The following is a 21,199-nucleotide window of genomic DNA, read 5'->3' on the forward strand; positions in this document are numbered from 1 at the left end:
ATATGGACTACCAAAAGAAAGAAAAAAGATTATACAGGGTTAAGCTTGGAGACATGACTAATGTCCTCACCCTATCTGTACAGTAGGTTAAAAAAATGTTCAATATATGCATTCAAAAATTGCCCAAAGGTGTATAAAACATATGCTATGTTCTGGATGCCTGACCCAGTTCTGCCTCCTGCCAAAGAATTTTATTTAATTTAAGAAGGGCTAAAGTTATAACATATTTTTTGATGAAAAGTGAACTGATAAGTAGAGAATTGGGGGGTTTTGTGATGCATAGAATACAACTGTTAAAAAAAAAAAGCAGCAAACCAAGCAAAATATGAACCATTCACTTTTCAAAGGACACAAATCCATTTCTTAAAATAACCATTTTACACATATTGACATATGGGAAGCTGACAGTTTTGTGGACCATATATGTATCTCATTAGTTGAGAAGAGAAAGGTGAAAACTACAAATTAATCGACAACCTTTAGCATGAAAATTTACTAATCTGACTGTATGCCTCTGTGTCACAATACAGAGAATGCAAAAACATTTTCATGTTAAAATTAATTCCTTTTTATTAAAGTCATTTGCTGTGACAGCAAATTTTTTTATGTCCACCCCAAAAGCCTGATGTGAATTCTGAGCACACCCTAGCTATCCTCACAATTTACATCTAAACCTAATTAAGTATGCCTTTAAGGGTCAGTATAAAAAAAAAGGCACATACCTACATGCACCTTGAGAATCTTGTGAGCATATTCACTCTTAAAAATTTCAGAAGTAGGATGAATATCAGTCATGCTTTTCTTAAACTCATTTTCTTAAATTTTATATAATGAAAATGTTTTCCTATCTCCTCTACTTCTGAAAAATCATTATAATAATGTGGTCTAATTCAGCAGTCATAGAAATCAATAGTAATGTTCCTAATCAATAGTGATATTCCTACTAATTTGAACATGAGCATACACACTCAAGGTAAATGAGGAATCTGGAGAAACATGTAGGTAATAGCATGAAGTAGAAATAAATTTTCTTAAAAGAATGCAATAAGAAGAGAGAGAGTAACATAAAGGACAGAGGGAACATGTTAATAGTTCTCTTACCAAAAGAGAACTTTTCTATTCAGAAGGTGACTAAAAAGCTCAGAGATTCAAGAGAAACTTTGATCACCTTTTGCATTCATTACCTGTGGTAGGTCTCAGTCTTTCTGCAGATTTTTTTCTGCGGTTTTGATAGCACAGACACATGAAAGACAAACATTTTGACAATGGCATTACTTCTAACTTGGACCGCATCATTCCCCTTCGGGTGTGGTCTGCATCCCTTTCTGATCACTGAGCACTCATCACTGCCAAAAATTATGTTCAGTGATTGGAAATGTGGAACATCAAGAATTACAACAGGGACCAATTCCAAAGTTCATTGAAGGAGTGCTCTTTGGATTTGATCCTGAACATCATTCTTCCATACCTCCCCTATTACAGACATCCTTAAGAGTAAAGTGCCAGGTTCTAAAGTGATGCTTAAGGGATAACTTTAACATAAGATAATGTTACAGATTACTAGCAAACAAGCACATTCTGGCAGGTGAGTATACAAATACAAAAGCATGGAACCTGGAACAGAAATTATTGGACCATGAAATGACTTTTTCAGTATTGCAGATATAAGTAAATTAATTCTTTATTCCCTCAAAACCTAGTAATTGAACAGTTTCACTATCTGGAAAAACTAGTTTGTTTACCTAAGCAGCAATGAAACTATACAGATTATGACCAGTTCATCATGCCATCGTGACTTCTCTCTCTCATTCATGGTACTGAATATGTCAATCACTTTTTCTAAGCTGCTGCTTACTGCAGTTTTGCTTCCTACATTGCTAACTATAATATTTCCCCAATGATCCCTTTTTGATAGTTTAGCAAGAAGCAGCAAATGTAAAACTGTTAGAATGGAGCATTCTTCATTTAATAGATTTTTTTCAGTCGTAAGGGTTATCTTTTTTATGAAATAGCTCTTTTTGTTATCTAGAGATTCTTCAAATAAGATCCCCTGCAAACTATTGTATTGAACAGTCTTTTTATTAAACAACATAAGCTCCAAAGAGAGCTCCATGTGTGCTCACCCAGCTTTAAAACACCTTGATATCAAACCGAGTCTAGAAAGGGCAGGAGATAATAATCCAAATACCACATGCGGCACTATCTGAATGCTTCCATTTGAGCCATACTTTGTCAACCATAGGAAAGCAACAGAGTAAGACAGTTAACTTTCCAATTTCTAAAACAGGGAACTAATACAATTTTACTTTTTTTTTCTGTTTAAGCAGACTCAACACAAAATTATTATGGCTGGTAGTAAACCATTCTCTCTTTTTTTGTGTATTTTAAATGTTAAGTGACATCCCTGATACCTGGGAAGATAAAATTAATGGGTAGATGAACTTTTCACTCTCTATTCTTTTGGTAGTTTATTTTTAATCATTCTGCTCATCTGAGGAGTCTGGGTTGGATTTTAAACAAATAATAGTTGCAGTGGCACAGCTCCTTAAAGCACACACATAGATGATGTGCATGTACAAGTGGAATGCTTCTTAAGATTACTAGATATTTTTAGACATATGCATTTAAAATAATGTGCTTTTTAATGTATTGATCAGCTTTTCACTTTAAAGACAGGTACGTTGTAGAGAAAAATCAGTTGGATATATAGAAAACTAGAGTTTCTTCCCTTTCATCTAGAACCTACAGCAATAAAACATACATACAAGTGATGGTAACAGCTTCAGCAAAAAAATTTTCATATTTATAGTTTTATTAAATTGAGGCCAGAGAGAACACTCAGATGAAATATGCAGAAAACCATGAAGGCTTTTGCTTTTTCAAATTTAAATAAAAATAAATACATCATGATGTATATAGCCAACATACTCACAAAATGTAAAAGTGAACATGTCTTCTCTTTGTAGCAATAAATCAAGAAAATAGATGGGTTTCGGCTAAAATGAAGACATATAAATCAAAGTACTCTTGCTCTTCTCTTAGTTTTGAAGTCTTCACTTCACTCCATTCCACAGTGTATCTGTTAAAGCAAACTGAAAAGAAGAATCCCACATTTCCAGAATTAGAGATTGACCCTAATAGTCCTGACTGCATCTCCACTGATAGAATCAGTACTCTACCCCCTTCCAAATTAAAATATATTTTAAAATCAAGCTCAGAAAACATCTCAGGAAGAGATTAATATAGTTTCCTGTGCTCAGTTCAGCAATTTACTTGGAAAACCTATTCCAATGAATTTTAAGTCTTTTACACTGAAGACTGCATAGCTTATCATACAGGCAATCTGCCTTTGTGTTAGCAACTCTGTGGACTGAGTACAGTCCAGGATGATGCAGCATTACGGTAGAGTCTCTGGAAATTATTTAGGTGGCTGGCTAATATCAGAGAAGCATTTAGTATCAACTTTTTCTTCCCTTGATTGTTTTTGAAGATCAAGCAAAGAGGAACCCCAGCACTGCTTGAGCAGGCAGTTATTCGTAGACCATTTTGGCAGTCCTTTATCAACAGCAGTTGAAGTACCAGTACCATGCTATAAATAAGAAGTTTTGGTTAGTTGAAATATTTTTGTTTAATTGCTGTTTATACTAACATTTTCAGTATCATGACGCATACAGCATAAAGATCTTCTACAATGACACAGTGCTCAGAAGAGGCTATTAAGGTAATGGAGCATAGACTGAAAGGCAAAATTCTGATATATATTAGAGATTTTTCCAAGAGAGAGAAAGGAGTTAACTATGCTTGATGCTATAGTACTCATATTTAATAGATTTATTTATATACAGGCTGCAAACAAGGTGGAAGGTTGATGATGGTTTTAGCAGAAAATGTAGGTGACAGGAAATTATTGAGAAACTGAGGACCTTAAAATACCAGGACGCTGAAAAGGAGCCTAGCAGATGAAATACTGTGTAAGCAAGTGTACATTAATGCACATTGGAAGAGGCAGTTTGAGCTACTCATACACTTCAGTGGGTTATTTGGTTTAAAAAAGAGACAAATAAGAGATGACATTATAGATTTATACATTAATGATAATGGATGTTATGAAGCAAGAAAAAAAAACGACAAAAATCTAGAGGAAACCTAAGGATTTGGCCATCAGTGAGAAAGTCATGGGTCGTAAATGGCTTTTTGCACAGGCAGAATACCATTTATGCAGATAATTAATTAGGTGATACCAGCTCCCTCTTCCAGTCTGATACAATAATAACTTCTGAATGATACCCTCTGCAATCAGACAGACTGATGCCCTCCTCTTTCAAATTGTGCTGTAATCAATTGCTGTCCATCAAAATAACGCCCCTGCTGTGGTCATTTCAGCATCAGGGCTTGAGAAATTGAGGGTATAAACTGATCTCACTGTTAAAAAAGAAGACTAATCAGAGTTAAGGATACCCCCTTGTAAAGTATAAGGATTTTGTAAAATAAATTCAGTGATCTATATTTAGAAAATGTAGTATCCGTGAACTCCTGTTTTTAGAAGGTCATTTTTTTCCCCTGGAGAGAAAATAATTGACAAACTTTAAGCTTTCTCAAGCTTCTTATTAACAGAACTGAATAATTATTCCAAAACAACTAAAGATGTCTTCTATGTGGTTACTTAGCTCATGGAGAGAACCATGTAGGCATGAAAGAACCATTGAGGCATGATGTACTATTTATTTTTTGTGCTATTACTAAAGTCAAAACAGAAAAAAAACAATATACTTTTAATCCACGTCTCCCTCCTGTACTATAGCTAGAAAAAATCAAAAGGCGTTTTAAAAGGCCAAATAGCACAATAACCAAGCAAGGCAAAAATATCAAAATTACCTTGGCTATACTGGTTAACAAAATGTTAGATTGGCAGATTGGGATATATAAACAGTGCAGTGGAGAAATCTAAACCGATCTTTTTTACTTTTATCTGTAATTTTGTTTATTTGTAATGAAAAAGTAAATTTGGGGAAATAGAATGTCTGTTTTGGCAGAATCTATTTTAAATGGGTATTACCTTAAGACCTTTATCTTTTTAATAAATCTTACCAATTAAAAAAGACTTCTTCAATGCCTTGTAGGTATTTTAGATTCTGAAAGTGCTTAAATATGTGCTACGGTCCTAACGAATTCCAGTTTAGGTAAACATTTACGTGCCTTACATAAATGGAATGTTGTTTGCACTAAACATACTATAGAGAGGGAAAATGATCCCATACCCATCTTCTACCAATCTGGATTCATAGTTTCAGTAGCCATGAGATTCCTATGTGCTTCTGGCTCACAGTAAATGTTGCTACTGAAAAAAAAAAGATCCTGATGTGGGTATCCAGCAACTCTTGAACTTGTAGTCCAGCTCATAAAGCTAGATATGATGAAAACAGAGCAGCAAGCAGTTCAGAGAAAAGAGTAGCATCTATCAGATTGCTATTTGCAGATGTTAATTGTTGGCACTGCATGGGATAAGGTGGATAACTGACAGAGTAGGACCTCTGCCTCCTTGGGTGCCGTGCTAAGCAAAGTATTCCAGCACACCAAGGAATTTGCATTGCACAAGGCATAGTTCTGACACCAAGTACTTCTGTCCCCAGCTGAGTGACACATGGGAGGTGGACTGTTACTGTGTGAAGGCTACATCTACACTGAGAAGTGGACAGCACGTAAAGGCACACCAAAACCTATGGATCATGCTTTCCACCTCTACCTCCAGCTGTATTTTAGTGTCAAAGCCTCCCCACTGTGTTAAAGAAAATTCAAACTCAGGATGAGTTTCTTGGTGGTTTGCAGCATATCTAGTCTCACTCATGCTGATTTCACTCTGAAGAGATGGAGTTTGCTTGTCTTATACACCTCCAGCATACTCCAGAGCTCACACTGATGCAGTATCCAAGCATGGGATTGACACTGAGGATGCATAATATTAGCAAGTCTTATCTTAAGAATGGGGTGGAACACTGTTGACGTATTTCAGATTCGCAGTCTACCTTCTGACCTATTTAAAGGTCACTGTAAGAATATGTTGCCTCTTGCATGGTATAGAGATATGAGTACATCTGTAATAGAATGGTTCCAACACTCCAGTAAGAACAAATGTTAACTTTTCTTAAGATTGCTCTTTTCCTTAAAGGATCATAAATATTTAAGCCTGATCTACCTAACAAAAAAAATGTACCTAATGGCAATATTCGCATGCTAAAGGTCAGCCTAGGCATAGCTTTTTGAAGGATATGGTCTTTCAGACTGTTGAGGTCACAATCAATCAAACAGCCTTCTTTATGTGGCAATGAGAAATTCACCCTGAAATTATTCTCTGTGATGTTAAGTTGAACCAAAGAGTGTTACCCAGTGTTACCCTACATTATCCTCTTGCTTATTTACTCAGAAAATATGAACAATATATTGAACTGTCCACTGACAAATGCAGCCAAGAAAGCCTCTTTTTTTGTTCCAAGGGCTTTTACTCAGAAACATGGTAAATGCAAGGATTTAATAAAACATAAAACCTAGTCTAGTACTTGATGAAAGAAAGCTTTAACGTGACACATACTACCATCAGAGTGGTTTGTAAGGCTTGGAAAACTTTTCCAGTTAAGCGTTATGTAATATACATGCATGTTAAAAAAAGGAAGAAAAAACTTATTAAAAACTTATTCAGTCTTGACATTTACTGAATACTTTAATATGTGTTCAGGCTTAATGGAGGGAAAAAGGTAGCTGAGTTCTTTTTGAAATCGAGTAGTTACTATTTAGAATGTTGTCAATCTCTTTTACAAGGAATTAACAAGTATGAAAACAATTTACCGATTGAAAATTGTAAATTTACATTAATAAACTTCAGATTCCTTTAAAAAGATCAGAGCCTCAAAGAGGCTGCAATGAATCATAGTGCAGGTCTGCACTAAAAAGCTTGTAATATATTCCTGGTTTATAACAACTGACCCTTTTTTTTTTTTAATGGTATAGTACTTTTATTAGTGTCTTCTACCACTACACCTGCAAGCTTCAGGATTAAAGATGCAAAAAGAAGAATAATCTGGAGTCTGGCAACAGTAACTTTTCCATGATTTTCTATTCACAGTGGTTCATCTTCTTTTACCTGTATACAGTGTCTGACCATTACAAACAGGACGAATATTTGCAGAATAAGATACTTACTCTTTGGGACATTTCTGCCCTATTCCTTCTCTCTTCTAGAACATGTGTGCCAGAGCATTGCAAGGAGTCTCTCAGTTAGGATCGAATATAGTCACACAGCTTTGTTCAAATATCATAAATACTTATTACCTACAAAGCCAGTCATATAATTATGAGTAGTTCCAAAAACTTACAGACTTTAGCATTCCAAAACATCATGAATCTAATGGATCATTTAAGTCCATTAGGGTGGATTGAAGAGTCCAGATCAAGAATAATATTCAAAATGAAAAAGTGTTCAGCAGATAATGACTTCAATATATCTTAATTTAAAATGTGCATTTCTTATTGTTTTCTTCACTGTTTTTATAATAAATTTGACAGTTTAAAGAAAATGAAATTAAGATTACATTGAAATGGGTTAATCTACTGGTTTTGTTGATTCCCCAAAATAATGGAATTTGCACTGGTGTATTCATGCTGGGTATTCATGAAAGTACATTTGCTAACAGAGAAAATCAATTTCTATTTATATCTTATTTTTACAGACAACAACATTAATAGGTCTTCTGAAGACAGCTAGACTGCTGCGTTTGGTGAGGGTAGCACGGAAATTGGACAGATATTCAGAATATGGTGCTGCAGTTCTGATGCTCCTTATGTGCATATTTGCACTAATTGCACACTGGCTTGCTTGCATTTGGTATGCCATTGGAAATGTAGAAAGACCTTACTTGGCTCACAAGATTGGCTGGTTGGATTCTTTAGGAGAACAATTAGGAAAGCATTACAATAAGAGTGATGCAAGCTCTGGACCATCCATCAAGGACAAATATGTTACAGCACTTTATTTTACCTTCAGCAGTCTGACAAGTGTAGGATTTGGAAATGTGTCTCCAAACACCAACTCAGAGAAAATCTTTTCCATCTGTGTCATGTTGATTGGCTGTAAGTAGTTTTATCTTAATTTTTTTCTTTTTTTCTCAGTGTTTGAGCAAATGACTTAACAGTCTAAGCTAATAAGATTATAGGCATGCAGCCGGAAGGGCAAATTCCCAGGGAAAGCAATGTTATATGCGAAAATATGTTGTGACTCATGCAGTGTCAAGAAGCAGTCAAGTTGCTTGACTACTCAAAATCTGTTATCGAAACTGTCAGAAGTTTTGTCTTGTGTATCAGTGTCTGTGAGCAAATGCTGTATAGGTAGGAAGCTGAGTTTTGAGTGGATTTAGGAAACTATAGCCCATCATTTTTCGATAATCATGTTTTATTTGTTGATTTAAACACTGAACCTGTAAATGTATGCATACCTTCTTAACTCTGCCCTTTGTTCTTAACTTGTCCTTAACCTTAGTTCCTAGTTCTTAGTTCTACCGAAGTTTGTATAATTAGATGAACCTAACTTACAACACTAAATTCAGGACTACAAATCTCCAAAGATAAATATTACCAACTTGATTGCTATTTAATATTTAAGCCTTATGTGCTAACTGAGTTGGTACTGATACAATCAAATCAATAAAAAGCTTCAGGTAAATCAATTCCACATCTCTGAAAATGTTTCTAGTCTCATCTGAGCTTTTTTACATACAAAGTACATTATAAGAACTGTTGCATCATCTGCAAAGCCAATGATATGACTTAAGTAAGTTTTGTTTCTATTTAATCCAGCATTAATGTACGCTAGTATTTTTGGAAACGTATCTGCAATAATCCAAAGACTCTACTCGGGAACGGCACGGTATCACATGCAGATGCTGCGAGTAAAGGAGTTTATACGCTTTCATCAAATCCCCAACCCTCTGCGGCAGCGACTTGAGGAATACTTCCAGCATGCGTGGACATACACCAATGGCATTGACATGAACATGGTATGTTGTTCTGTTTTTCAGGCACGGATGCTGAGGAATAGACAAATGCATGAGAATTTAGAAAGAGATTGTAAGTCTTGATTATTTTTGAGCTGTAAAAATACAAGCTTAAGAAGGTGGATATATAGCAATTATTGAAAACCAAGCCATTACAAGTTTGGCATCCAAACTTTTAACTGCCTAGATTATTACAAGCTATAACAGAAATCTGAACTCTCACTGTGCATAGGAAAGCTTGAGAACTGCAATTGACTATTATAAGCTTAAGACAAGAAAAAGAAAATCATAGGTTTCTTATTTCAGACATAGCTCTTCCAGAATTTTGTTTGTTGTTTGGCCTGATTTTCCACTTCCAGTATCAAACAAAAGTACCTGTGTTGGTATCTACAGAGTTACTCTTCTATAAAACCTGTGGAGATCAATTCTTTTTCAAAATCCTCTCATGTAATCTAGAACAGGTATATTGGGGGTGGGTGGAAGAAAGGAGCAGGCAGGTGGATTAGCTGCTCTTTTCAGAGTGAAATATTCTAATCATACAATAGTCTGAACAGTAGTTCACTTGCATTCACAACCACATAATTCTGCACTGAAAGTCAACACAGTACTACTAACCATTTAGCAATCCACAGAATCTCATTTCTAGGAAGTGACAAGGTACAACATTCATATTTTCTCTTCCTGATAAAAAAACTGTAAACACTCCTTATAGAAAAATGTATTATGTGGCCAGCTAAAAAGGAGTAACAATCTGCTAAGGAGCAAAAGTAAGCATCTATATTTCTGGCTTATTTTCTGGAGACAGCAACATTTTTTCTGAAAAGTTGACATAGATTTGAAGACACTGAGAGCATTGTGCATCTTAAGGATCTGTGAATCTGTGTCTCTAGAGGGATGCTTTCCAGAGCTATTTTGAGTTATAGATTAGCGACTTTGCAGAGCTCTCCATAAAGTTGGCAAGAACAAGAAAATCTATACATTTTTGTAACAATTTAACCAGAAATCAACCTCCAAAATTTTGACATAAATTCAAACAGCTTCCATGTGGTATCTATACATACGTTTGTGAATGACTGTCAGAGTGGTACACTTTTATGCAGTAAGCAGAAACAATGGTCTTGATTAAAAGCATTTATAAAGCTTAGTCACTGACAGCTTGACTTTATGGTTACCATTAAGTAAAGCAGATCTTAAAAGTAAGACAGCAAATTAAATATATTGGGCTTCACCTCCCACTTCCATGAGCGTCCCCTCCAGAGGGATATTATGCCCAGCACAGGACAAGGATACTTGTATAAACCTCTGCTGGGGATTACTGCAGTGGAAGGCAGCATCAGTAGCTTCATCCTGCATGGCACTGAATGGCTCTAATTCCCTCTGATGGCAATGGGATTGTGGGGTACTCAGCACTTTGCAGAATCAGGCCCTTAAGCTGCAGGTGGGTGCAGCCTAAGCCTAAAGTAGCTCATTGAATTATTTCTGAAGATATTACAAAATCATGTACGCCTTAACTAATTCATCACCACTAATGGATGTACTAAGAACACTTGTTTCACATGAAATAGTAACTAAAACTGGATGTTGTCAGGTTAAACTTTGCATAATGCAGGAATTGGTGTGCTGGAATTAGTCCTGGATTTGTCATTAATGTGAAATACTAACTAAATGGATTAAACAGCCCATATTCTGCAATATGATTGTGAGGCAGTATGGAGGCTTTGTTTTAAATAAAATGTGAAAAAAATCAAGCTTAGTATCTTGTTTTATTATATTTTATTTCTTATACTGTTCACAATTCTATCCCTCAAGTTTTATGGCAGTCGCTTAATTTTCTTAAAAAGTGAGTTTGAATATATTACACTTAGTGCAAGGATAATATAAGAATTGTGTGATTTATGTTGTACTTATGAAAGATTTATCTCTTTCCTGTCTGCTTCATACCTAAATACATGGAATAACACCACCCACTGGTAAGAGCAGGAGGTATTTATATCAAATTTAATTCCAGTATAAAGTGTGGAGAATATCCATGTTATCTGTCGGGTTTAGAGCTTGTTCAATGCTTTCTAATTTTAATTGTAACTTTTTGCATGATGAAGGGGTAGATAGCAAAGGGAAGTAATCCAAGTAGAACCAGATGTGGGGCAAAATGGTTACTAAAAATTAGACATTAAGAAATGCTAATCTAACCACATTTATTAATCACTATTTTACCCCACAACTCAAATCATGCTTCTCTGCCCAAAAAAGGTCATGTGCATATTGGTTTGCATTAGATAGTTGCTCTGTAGGAATGTCACTCTGACAAAGTTGCCATGCTGATCATTCTGCATTTTCCTTTGCGTGAATGCTCTTAGTTCAAACCATATATGCATGTTAGCACAAGCACCAATGAAGTTTTCTTGGCTATAAGCCATGTGCATATGAGATGGACTTGCATGTGGTATTAACTTAATTTTGCATGAAATATTTGCGTTTACACACCAAAGGGCTAACACTGTCCTCAGACAAATGTGTTTGACTCCTGTCAATATTTACTGGGAGTTTTTTGCAAATATCTGAAGGCAGAATTTGATCCAATGTCTTTCTTTTTCATTTCATGACTGAAAACTGAATAAAATTCAAAAACTCAGTCCTCTTTCTCCTTTGAAACATGAAATGCATGAATAACTTACATTTTATATATATATGTACATGCAATGTATACACAGACACATACTCATATACATATATATAAATAATATTAGAGAATATGTTTCAAAAGATGCTTTTCATTATCATCAGTAATATACTTAAGAATTCAGGAAAAGTGAAAAAAAAAAACCCAGCTTTTAACCTCAGGGATAATACTGCACTAAGACTAAATAATCTTGATTTCCTAAACAAAATCCTACACTTTATATTGAAAACCAGAAGATAATATTTTATGCTCATTTGAAATGGCTAAACTTAAAATTAGCTTTAAAGATCTGCTGGTGAAATATGCCGAGAATGTTTTTTATTTGTTATTTTGTTCCCCTCTGCTTCATTTCTACATCTCTTTGATTATGTTTCATTGCATAATGTATTTTGACAAAAACAGTTCCACATAATTATGCATGGTCTGGATAAACAGGATTTGGGATTTACTTTCATCTGGATAAAAATCTTGAGTCTATAGAATAAGCATAATTTAAATCATATCCCTGTGGTATACACTGGCAAAGTTAAATTACAAAAAAATTATTTACAGTGTATATCGTCTCATGAAAGATGTCACCAGTCCCAAAGATTCAAAGATATTATTTTTATTTTTTAAACTATCCTGTTCTGTTTTTCCTAAACTCTCTTCACCTTCTTTTCCCCCCTTCATTCCAATGTTATCAGTCCAGCACTGATAATAGCATGCCTGTGATGCTTACCCTAAAAAGATGACATATTTAGTGTCTGAGATCCTTTTTTAAGTTATGCATGTATTTTTTACAATCCCCCCCCCCTTCTTTCCATGGATCTTCTGTGCATCTGAATAGCTTTATTGGTTTATTTTACCTTTAAAAAGAGTTCAAAGAAGTAAATAGGTGGGACAAGCTTTGGAAAGTGTTTAGCCAAATGTACATGTTAATTAAAATTTTGGATGTGGGACAGATTCTTTTTTATTTTGGGTTTTACCCAGTACCATGAAAGGAGAGAGCAAGTCAGAATTTTTATATATAAATTTATGGAACCTTCTCCTGTAAGCATCCAAGCAAATGGTTGATTTTACACCTGTGATAAGTTGTTTTGGCCACAGTGATCATGCAAGTACAGCAGAGCACACACCTATCTTGAAGGTTCAGAACCAGCAGTGCTACTATATCAAATAAAGGCCAGGTTCATCATTGCTTTGGTAAGGCTTCTTTTGTGAGAAATTGGCCACTGGTCACTGGATGACACCACCACATTTGTTGTTCTTGCTTTTCCTCCTGCTGTGATCACTTCTTATGACTAAAACAATTCTACCAATAGAACTATTGCCAGTAATATTCTTTGAACCAGAAAATTAGAAAAGCAAATTAAAATTTCAAAAATAGCAAGGAGATGTCCCTTATACCATCAGAAGGGAAATTCAAATTAGAAGTGTTTGGAACAAAAACTAGTAGTAATTGGTTAAACAGAGGAAATATGTAATCATGGTAGAAAGCGGTACTGCTATTTGTCTATATGTCATAATGGAAATCGTAAGACATAGAAGTCTATCAGAAAGTACTTCAGTTATGATTAGCTGTAAAGCTGTTCTTTCGTTTTCTATAACAAGACCACTTAAAAAACACAAATGCCTACATTTAATTGAGTTACAGCAAAGAAGACCTCATAGAAAAAAAAAACTAAGAATGTCAATCTATTTGCAAAGTGATCCTTTATCAGTCTCTCACTGCATTGTATTTTGTGGTCAAGAGCAATTAACAGTTTTCCAACTGCCATTATGTTTTTGGAAAGACATGGATCTGGTCAGCTTCCAACTTCTACAGACATTAAACTTTTCTGTTGATGAGGAAGTCAATAGTCTAAGAAACCGAAATAATTTTCTGTCCTCCTCACCCAGCAAAGTAACATATCTCAGAGATCACCTTTCAGAGGTACTCAGAAACTGTAATAAGATTATAGATGAAGAATGATCCACTGCAGCTCCAGTAATTTCAACATAAAAATGTCACACAAGTCTGTGTCATGGCAATGACTGAAAGCAAAGGATCCTAATTCTCGATAAGGTTGTCAGACTTCAAATCTCATTGAAAGGTGAATTAGCTCATCATCACACACTGCTGCTCTTCTCTCTCAACTGTTGTAAGGACCTCCTTCATATCCTGCCAAAAACAAGCAAACAAACAAACAAACAAAATCTGACTCTGCAAAATTTTCCTGTATGAAGAAGAGGAATCATCAGAAATAATCCTTATCCTATGTGGAGCCCAAGAGATGCTGGAGCAGAATTATCGCCACCTGTGACTTTGTTCATTCTTTTCTAAATGGTGAAAGCCCTTAGAAATGTTTTGGCCTTCTGCTTATAGAAATAGCTAATTTCTGTAATTAACTATCACAGAAATAGTGAATTCTAAATTCTTTCTAGAAATAGAACTCGGTTGAATTACAGAAAGTTTTAGCATAGATTAAGATGTTATTAAAATCTGAGAGTCAAATGTTTGTGACAGAACTAAATCCTGCACTACTTTTTCCATCAGAGGGAACAGCTACTGGGGGACAGAGATCCTAATTCAAAATCTATGCAGTGCGATTTGTGCAGCTAAAGAGTATCAGATTAGTGCTAAAATTAGGTAGCAGAAAGGTAAAAATTAAAGACATAGGTTATTTCACAAAATATATGACTTACTATGAATTAATTTTACTCATTCTTACAGAACAAACTAAGACAGACAAAACGTTAGTTTTGAAATTAAATCCCCACTAGAGTGAACTCTCCAAGGCATGGGTTTTGCTCCCTGTAATTAGTTCAAAATTTATTATTCAAATTGTTCAAGAACTTTATTCAGCATTTAGTGATACCAATGTCAAGATATTCTGAGAACTATATTATGCAGATGAGATTCAAATAGAGATTGTGTAGTCTATGACACAAAGTATATTTATTCCAGTCTCTTTGTACCTTCAGCCGCTCAAATTTTTTGCTGGGTTAGTTTTTGTGTGGATCAATTTCTCAATCCATTTCACAGGGAGAGATCAAGAGATGGGGCAGGAATGAACAGATAATGTGGGGAAGGACCAGAATTCCTCTTTCACTTTATGCCAGCTTAAATTGTCAAATGAATCATAGAATCACAGAATCATAGAATCATTGAGGTTGGAAAAGACCTCTAAGATCATCGAGTCCAACCGTCAACCCAACACCACCATGCCCACTAAACCATGTCCCTAAGTGCCTCATCTACTCGTCTTTTAAATACCTCCAGGGATGGGGAATCCACCACTTCCCTGGGCAGCCTCTTCCAATGTTTAACCACTCTTTCAGTAAAGAAATTTTTCCTTACATCCAATCTAAACCTCCCCTGGCACAACTTGAGGACATTTCCTCTCGTCCTATCACTAGTTACTTGGGAGAAGAGACCGACACCCACCTCGCTACAACCTCCTGTCAGGTAGTTGTAGAGAGCGATGAGGTCTCCCCTCAGCCTCCTTTTCTGCAGGCTGAACAACCCCAGTTCCCTCAGCCGCTCCTCATAAGACTTGTTCTCCAGACCCCTCACCAGCCTCGTTGCCCTTCTCTGGACACGCTCCAGCACCTCAACGTCCTTCTTGTAGTGAGGGGCCCAAAACTGAACACAGTACTCAAGGTGCGGCCTCACCAGTGCCAAGTACAGGGGCACGATCGCTTCCCTACTCCTGCTGGCCACACTATTTCTGATACAGGCCAGGATGCCATTGGCCTTCTTGGCCGCCTGGGCACACTGCCGGCTCATGTTCAGCCGGCTGTCAACCAGCACCCCCAGGTCCTTTTCTGCCAGGCAGCTTTCCAGCCACTCTTCCCCAAGCCTGTAGCGCTGCATGGGGTTGTTGTGGCCGAAGTGCAGGACCCGGCACTTGGCCTTGTTGAACCTCATACAATTGGCCTCAGCCCATCAATCCAGCCTGCCCAGGTCCCTCTGCAGAGCCTTCCTACCCTCGAGCAGATCAACACTCCCGCCCAACTTGGTGTCATCTGCAAACTTACTGAGGGTGCACTCAATCCCCTCATCCAGATCATCAATAAAGATATTAAACAAGACCGGCCCCAGTACTGAGCCCTGGGGAACACCGCTCGTGACCGGCCGCCAACTGGATGTAATTCCATTCACCACCACTCTCTGGGCCCGGCCGTCCAGCCAGTTTTTGACCCAGCGCAGAGTACACCTGTCTAAGCCGTGAGCCGCCAGCTTCTCTAGGAGAATGCTGTGGGAGACGGTGTCAAAGGCCTTGCTGAAGTCCAGGTAGACCACACTCATCCACTAGGCGGGTCACCTGGTCATAGAAGGAGATCAGGTTGGTCAAGCAGGACCTACCTCTCATGAATCCATGCTGGCTAGGCCGGATCCCCTGGTTGTCCCGCTCATGCCTTGTGAGCGCCCTCAAGATGAACCGCTCCATAATCTTCCCCGGCACCGAGGTCAGGCTGACAGGCCTGTAGTTCCCCGGATCCTCCTTCTGGCCCTTCCTGTAGATGGGCGTCACATTGGCAAGCCTCCAGTCATCCGGGACCTCTCCCGTTAACCAGGACTGCTGATAAATGATGGAGAGTGGCTTGGCGAGCACCTCTGCCAGCTCCCTCAGCACTCTCGGGTGGATCCCATCCGGCCCCATAGACTTGTGAGCGTCCAGGTGGCATAGCAGGTCATTGACTGCTTCCTCTTGGATTACGGGGGGTTCATCCTGCTCGCCGTCCCTGTCTTCCAGCTCAGGGGGCCGAGTACCCTGAGGATAACTGGTCTGCCTGTTAAAGACTGAGGCAAAGAAGGCATTGAGTACCTCAGCCTTTTCCTCATCCTCAGTGACAATGTTCCCCCCTGCATCCAATAAAGGATGGAGATTTTCCTTGGCTCTCTTCTTGTCATCAATATATTTGTAAAAGCTTTTTTTGTTGTCTTTAACGACAGCGGCCAGATTGCGTTCTAGCTGGGCTTTTGCCTTTCTCATTTCTTCTCTGCACGACCTAACGAGATCCCTGTACTCTTCTTGAGTCGCCTGCCCCTTCTTCCACAAGCGGTAAACTCTCCTTTTTTTCCTGAGTCCCAGCAAGAGCTCCCCGTTCAGCCAGGCCGGTCGTCTTCCCCGCCCGTTCTTCTTACGGCACATGGGGACAGCCTGCTCCTGCGCCTTTAAGACTTCCTTCTTGAAGATCGTCCAGCCTTCCTGGACCCCTTTGCCCTTCAGGACCGTCTCCCAAGGGACTCTCTCAACCAACGTCCTGAACAGGCCAAAGTCCGCCCTCCGGAAGTCCATGGTTGTGGTTTTGCTGCCCCCCCTCCTTACTTCACCAAGAATGGAGAATTCTATCATTTCATGGTCGCTAAGCCCAAGACGGCCTCCGACCACCACATCTCCCACCAGTCCTCCTCTGTTAGTAAACAGCAGGTCGAGCGAGGCACCTCCCCTGGTAGGCTCACTTACCAGCTGTGTCAGGAAGTTGTCTTCCACACACTCCAGGAACCTCCTAGACTGCTTCCTCTCTGCCGTGTTGTATTTCCAGCAGACATCCGGGAAGTTGAAGTCCCCCACGAGAACAAGGGCTAGCGATTGAGAGACTTCTGCCAGCCGCTTATAGAACACTTCATCCGCCCCTTCATCCTGGTTGGGTGGTCTATAACAGACTCCCAGCAGGATATCTGCCTCGTTGGCCTTCCCCCTCATCCTTACCCATAAACACTCAACCGTACCATCATCACAATCGTTGAGCTCTAGACAATCGAAACACTCCCTAACATACAGGGCCACCCCACCGCCTCTCCTTCCTCGCCTGTCCCTTCTGAAGAGTCTATAGCCATCCATTGCAGCACTCCAGTCATGTGAGTCACCCCACCATGTTTCTGTGATGGCGACTAAGTCATATCTCTCCCGCTGCACAATGGCTTCCAGCTCCTCCTGCTTGCCGCCCATGCTGCGTGCATTGGTGTATATGCACTTGAGCTGGGCTATCGATTTCGCCCCCGGCATCGGCACGCCACCCCTAGGCTCATTTCTAGTGAGCCTGGTTTTATCCCCTTCCCCCTTCGAACCTAGTTTAAAGCCTTCTCAATGAGCCCTGCCAATTCATGAGCCATGATCCTTTTTCCCCTGTGAGACAGCTGAACTCCGTCTGTCACCAGCAGGCCCGGTGCCGTGTAAACCTCCCCATGATCAAAAAAACCAAAATGAACTAGAGAGTCTACCTTTATCTTTCCCTCTGTATGCTGGATGCTTGCCACTCATAAGTAAGTCTGACTCTGATTGTAGGACAAGAAAGCCTTAGTCAAAACGAGTTTCAACACACCCCAAGCAGACCCACAACACACAAGAGGTCTCTTGTACTCCCTTCAACTGCTGCCTGGCATTTAATGTTTGATCCCACCTATATTTCAACAGAGAAAATGTATGACAGAAGATTATATGCAGAATTAAAGAAATAATGACTGCCAGACTGCAGGGACTGGAGCATCTCTCATACTAGGAAAGGCTGAGAAAGCTGGGACTGTTCAGCCCAGACAAGTGAAGGCTCATGGGGGATCTCAACAATACAAACAAAAACCTGAAGGGAGGGTGTAAAGAAGATGGAACCAGGCTCTTTTCAGTCATGCCCAGTGACAGGACCAGAGGCAATGGGCACAAACTGGAACAGGAGGTTCCATCCAAACATCAGGAAGCACTTTTTCACTGTGAGGATGACTGAGCACTGACACAAGTTGCCCAGAGAGGTTGTGGAGTCTCCATCCTTGGAGATATCCAAAAGCCATCTGGACATCATCCTGGGCTACCAGCTCTAGGTAGCCCTGACTGAGCAGGGAGGTTGGACAAGATGACCTCCAGAGATCCCTTTCAACCTCAACCATTCTGTGATTCTGTTGGTATAGAATGGGATGATACTTCCATGTTTAATGACAATTATTGTAGCTACTATCCTGATTTGCTTCAGCTTGGATGCTTTCTAAATATTTTCTGTGGGACAGATGTCAATACCTGCCACAGAACTGAGGAGAGAAAATCTAAGAATTGTCATGAATCTTATCATTTATCCAAACAAAACTAAGTTATCATTGCCCCAAACATTTGCTAGTCTTTTGAGGTTAGGACACATAGATGTCTCCAGTTCTGTTGTCACAAAGGTGTCTGATACATGTATGAGTGATATACCTTGTCATCTTGAAAAAGAGAAGTTAATGAAGCTGGACTCCCTCTCTACTTACAAAAGACCACATTCTTCAAGGCAATATGAATCGTGTCCCTACTATCCTCACTTATTCCTTCATCAGCTTCAATCACTTATTCCACATAAAAAGTTTTACTTCTCACTGAATGACGCTTTCCTCCTCTCTAAGCATGCCAAGTAGATAAATCAATATTATTTGACGTGGAATAAGTTTTATCCCAGACAGGAAGAGGCGACTGAACTTGGGCTTGATAACTATCAGGGAGAGACAACTGGAGCCTATGGTCACAGCATCATAACTGTTTTTCCTTTTCTTTTTTTTTTTGGGGGGGGAGGGGGAGGGTTGAGACTGATTTTATATCTTGTTGCATTTCTTTTTTAGAAGATCTGTGTCTCTTGAATTATGCATGAGTTCTGATTCTAACTATGATTCTAACCATGAGAATCCAAGATTTTTCTCACCAGGGCACGGTGGAGTCACTATTGAGGAGATATTGAGTGTAACAATAGAAATATGTCAGGAAAGAATGGAGCAATTGAAACCCAAACCTGTATTCAAATTATTTATTAATTTTTGATTTGTCATTGAGAATAATGCTATTTAAAGAGCAATTCTAACTTTATCAATTTCAAAATTTATTTTGAAAATTATTTTATTTTTGCATCACCTAGTCCTGCATTCATGTAATTTCAAGATTATGCTGGCTTTTAGTTGTTTAGAAAAGTGTATTTTGAATTTTTGTTGTCACATTGGAGTGTGACTTAAATGCGTTTAAAGACTCCAAAAGCTCACAACAAATGAAGTGAAATGTAATATTTAGAATTTTATTATTTTTAAGCTAATCTCATGATTTTGAAGTCTGCATGGATGATTTTCTAATACTTAGAGTTGTCAATATGTGTGCACATAATGTATTGATATTGATTGCCACATTATAAGAACATGATTTTCAATACAATTGTTCCTGCGCTACACAGACAATTAAAGATATCTGTGAGAATCAGTTACTTCCTTATTAACACAAGCTAAAAATTGATGAATAAGAAATATTTTCTCAAAGTAATGAAAATCTGAATATTAGAAATGTACGTGGAGGCTTGGGTTGACAAGATGTTGTCTATACTGCACAACATAAAACTGGGCTTGGAAACATCAAATTCTGTATAGCGTCAGCTACTGGACTTGGATTAAATGCCTCACTACACACAATGTGCGCTATATGGTAAGCTCCTTTTAGTAATGTAGTATAATGCAATGTTTTAACAAATTTATCTTCAAATCAGCTTCTTTCTTGCATTTCTTTCTTGTGTTAGTGGAGTAATCTCCAAAACTCCATTGGAAATCAATGTTATTTGGGCACCTGTCTTCCTTCTAGACATTTGACGATTGTATTAGAGTAAATGTTCTTCCTCTCTGATGTATAACAACTATTTTAGAGTGTAAGCTCCATGGGGCAGGGACTTTTTAATCACAGATACTTGAACAGAGGCTAGTATCTTTCAGATGTTATTGGCATATAAATTACTATTAACTAATTGCAATGATTTTAGAACAGTTTCATATCAAGTATAAATTAGTTACCAAAATAATTGTTTCTTTAAAGAAATCCCCAGAGTATCTTCAGAAATATAAACCAACACACATGGTCTGCATGGTTTTTGCTTAATGGTAAAGTACAATCCCTTGATAAATGAGATAAACAAAAGCTGATGTGAAAAATTAATACAATTTATCCTAAGGCTGCGCTCTTGACTTTCTAACAATTCAAATATCTTTTCCTGTAAGTACCTCTGAATTGAAAATATATTTCCTATTTTGCATCCTATAAAAACCTGAGCTCTTCTAAATTATATTCAGATGGGCATATAGCAAAAGAATTAATTCAAAATAGGTCTTTTTTACTCACATGACTAGAGAACAATTTCAAAATAAATACCTGCAATTTTTCTCCACCTGTATCATTAACCGGCTGTATTTGCTTATCAGTTTCTCAGTATCATTCAGTAAATAAGTTGTACAACCCACAATATTTTTATTTCAATATAATTACATTAAAATAAAAAGAGTAATTGCATACTAAGCTATTTCTAGTGGTGTGATAGATACTGAAAACAGAGTGGCACCACAAAAGCTTTTCATTTATCATGTTTTCTTTTGCTTATTCTTGTTGAATGCTGGCTTTTTCTGAGGATGTATAAATTTCATGTGGTAATGCCCTATAGCTCATAAAATTCTTGTATATATGTGTGTTAAAACATTCTGTTTGTTATTTCACAGCATTGATTTCCATTAGCAATCATAGAAACATTT

The 21,199-nt window shown here is 37.9% G+C and overlaps 1 protein-coding gene across 6 annotated transcripts in view; it reads left to right on the forward strand.

Moving 5' to 3' along the window:
- KCNH7 (potassium voltage-gated channel subfamily H member 7) overlaps window positions 1-21,199 on the forward strand; it is a 249,108-nt gene that overhangs the window by 195,265 nt on the left and 32,644 nt on the right. For all 6 annotated transcript variants that reach the window (XM_076342748.1, XM_076342749.1, XM_076342750.1 and 3 more), the window contains 2 exons: window positions 7,722-8,121; window positions 8,845-9,044. In XM_076342748.1, the coding sequence (XP_076198863.1) occupies window positions 7,722-8,121; window positions 8,845-9,044 (600 nt within the window). The remainder of the gene's footprint in view (window positions 1-7,721; window positions 8,122-8,844; window positions 9,045-21,199) is intronic.

Source organism: Aptenodytes patagonicus, chromosome 6, assembly GCF_965638725.1.
Source record: "Aptenodytes patagonicus chromosome 6, bAptPat1.pri.cur, whole genome shotgun sequence".
NCBI classification, from domain to species: domain Eukaryota; kingdom Metazoa; phylum Chordata; class Aves; order Sphenisciformes; family Spheniscidae; genus Aptenodytes; species Aptenodytes patagonicus.